General features: G+C 74.1%; 1 protein-coding gene across 1 annotated transcript in view; it reads right to left on the reverse strand.

Annotated features, from left to right (window-relative positions):
• Window positions 1-49: 49 nt before the first annotated feature.
• OGT7 (hypothetical protein) overlaps window positions 50-734 on the reverse strand; it is a gene marked incomplete at both ends in the record, with an annotated part of 3,720 nt that continues 3,035 nt past the window's right edge. The window contains one exon of the mRNA XM_009044874.1: window positions 50-311. Within this exon, the coding sequence (XP_009043122.1) occupies window positions 50-311 (262 nt within the window). The remainder of the gene's footprint in view (window positions 312-734) is intronic.

The raw sequence follows: 734 nt of genomic DNA on the forward strand, positions 1-734 counted from the left end.
TGCGCGGCGCGAGGCGCGCGTCCTTCCGCGCGCGCTCGAGCGCGCCCACGCGCGCGACGAGGCGCGCGCGCTCCGCGACGACGGCCCGGGGCTTCCGGGGCTCCGCGCCGCGCTCCGCGAGGAGCGCGCGCGCGGCCGCGTCGCCGAGGAACGCGCTGTGGTGGAGCCACTCGTCGCCGTCGGCGTCGCCGTCGCCCAGGGCGTCGTAGAGGCAGAGCATGGCGCCCTCGTGGCCCAGCTCCGCGGCCGCGCCGTAGTGCGCGAGCGCGGCGGCGACGTCCCGCGGGCCTGCGTGGAACTCAATCAGCGAGCTGGGTTCTCCCAAACTTGAGAACTCTCGAGCTCGGTCACATCGAAGTCGATTCGGCTGACTTTTGGACGAATGCTCTCATTGAGTGCTCGAAGCACGGCCGAAGAGGCTGGTCCGAACCATTCGATTGAAGTCGGGTCGAAGATTTGGTTTCCTCGCGGCCGCGGGCAGTCGGGCCCGTGGCCGACGTAGCGGAGCACGCCGAGCGCGTAGAGCGCGTCGGCCGACCCGCGGGCGCCGGCCTGGGCGTAGAGGTCCAGCGCGCGCTCCACCGACGGCGCCTCGCCGAAGATGGGCACCTGCGGCGCGCGCGGCGTGGCGCTCGGGGGGGGGGGGTTTCGGGAGGCGCGGCCGCGCGCCCCGCCGTCCATGTTCGCGTTCGCCAGCTGGTAGAGCGCGTCCGCGTGCGACGTTCGCCGCCGCA

This window comes from Aureococcus anophagefferens, assembly GCF_000186865.1.
Source record: "Aureococcus anophagefferens unplaced genomic scaffold AURANscaffold_958, whole genome shotgun sequence".
Taxonomy (NCBI): domain Eukaryota; class Pelagophyceae; order Pelagomonadales; family Pelagomonadaceae; genus Aureococcus; species Aureococcus anophagefferens.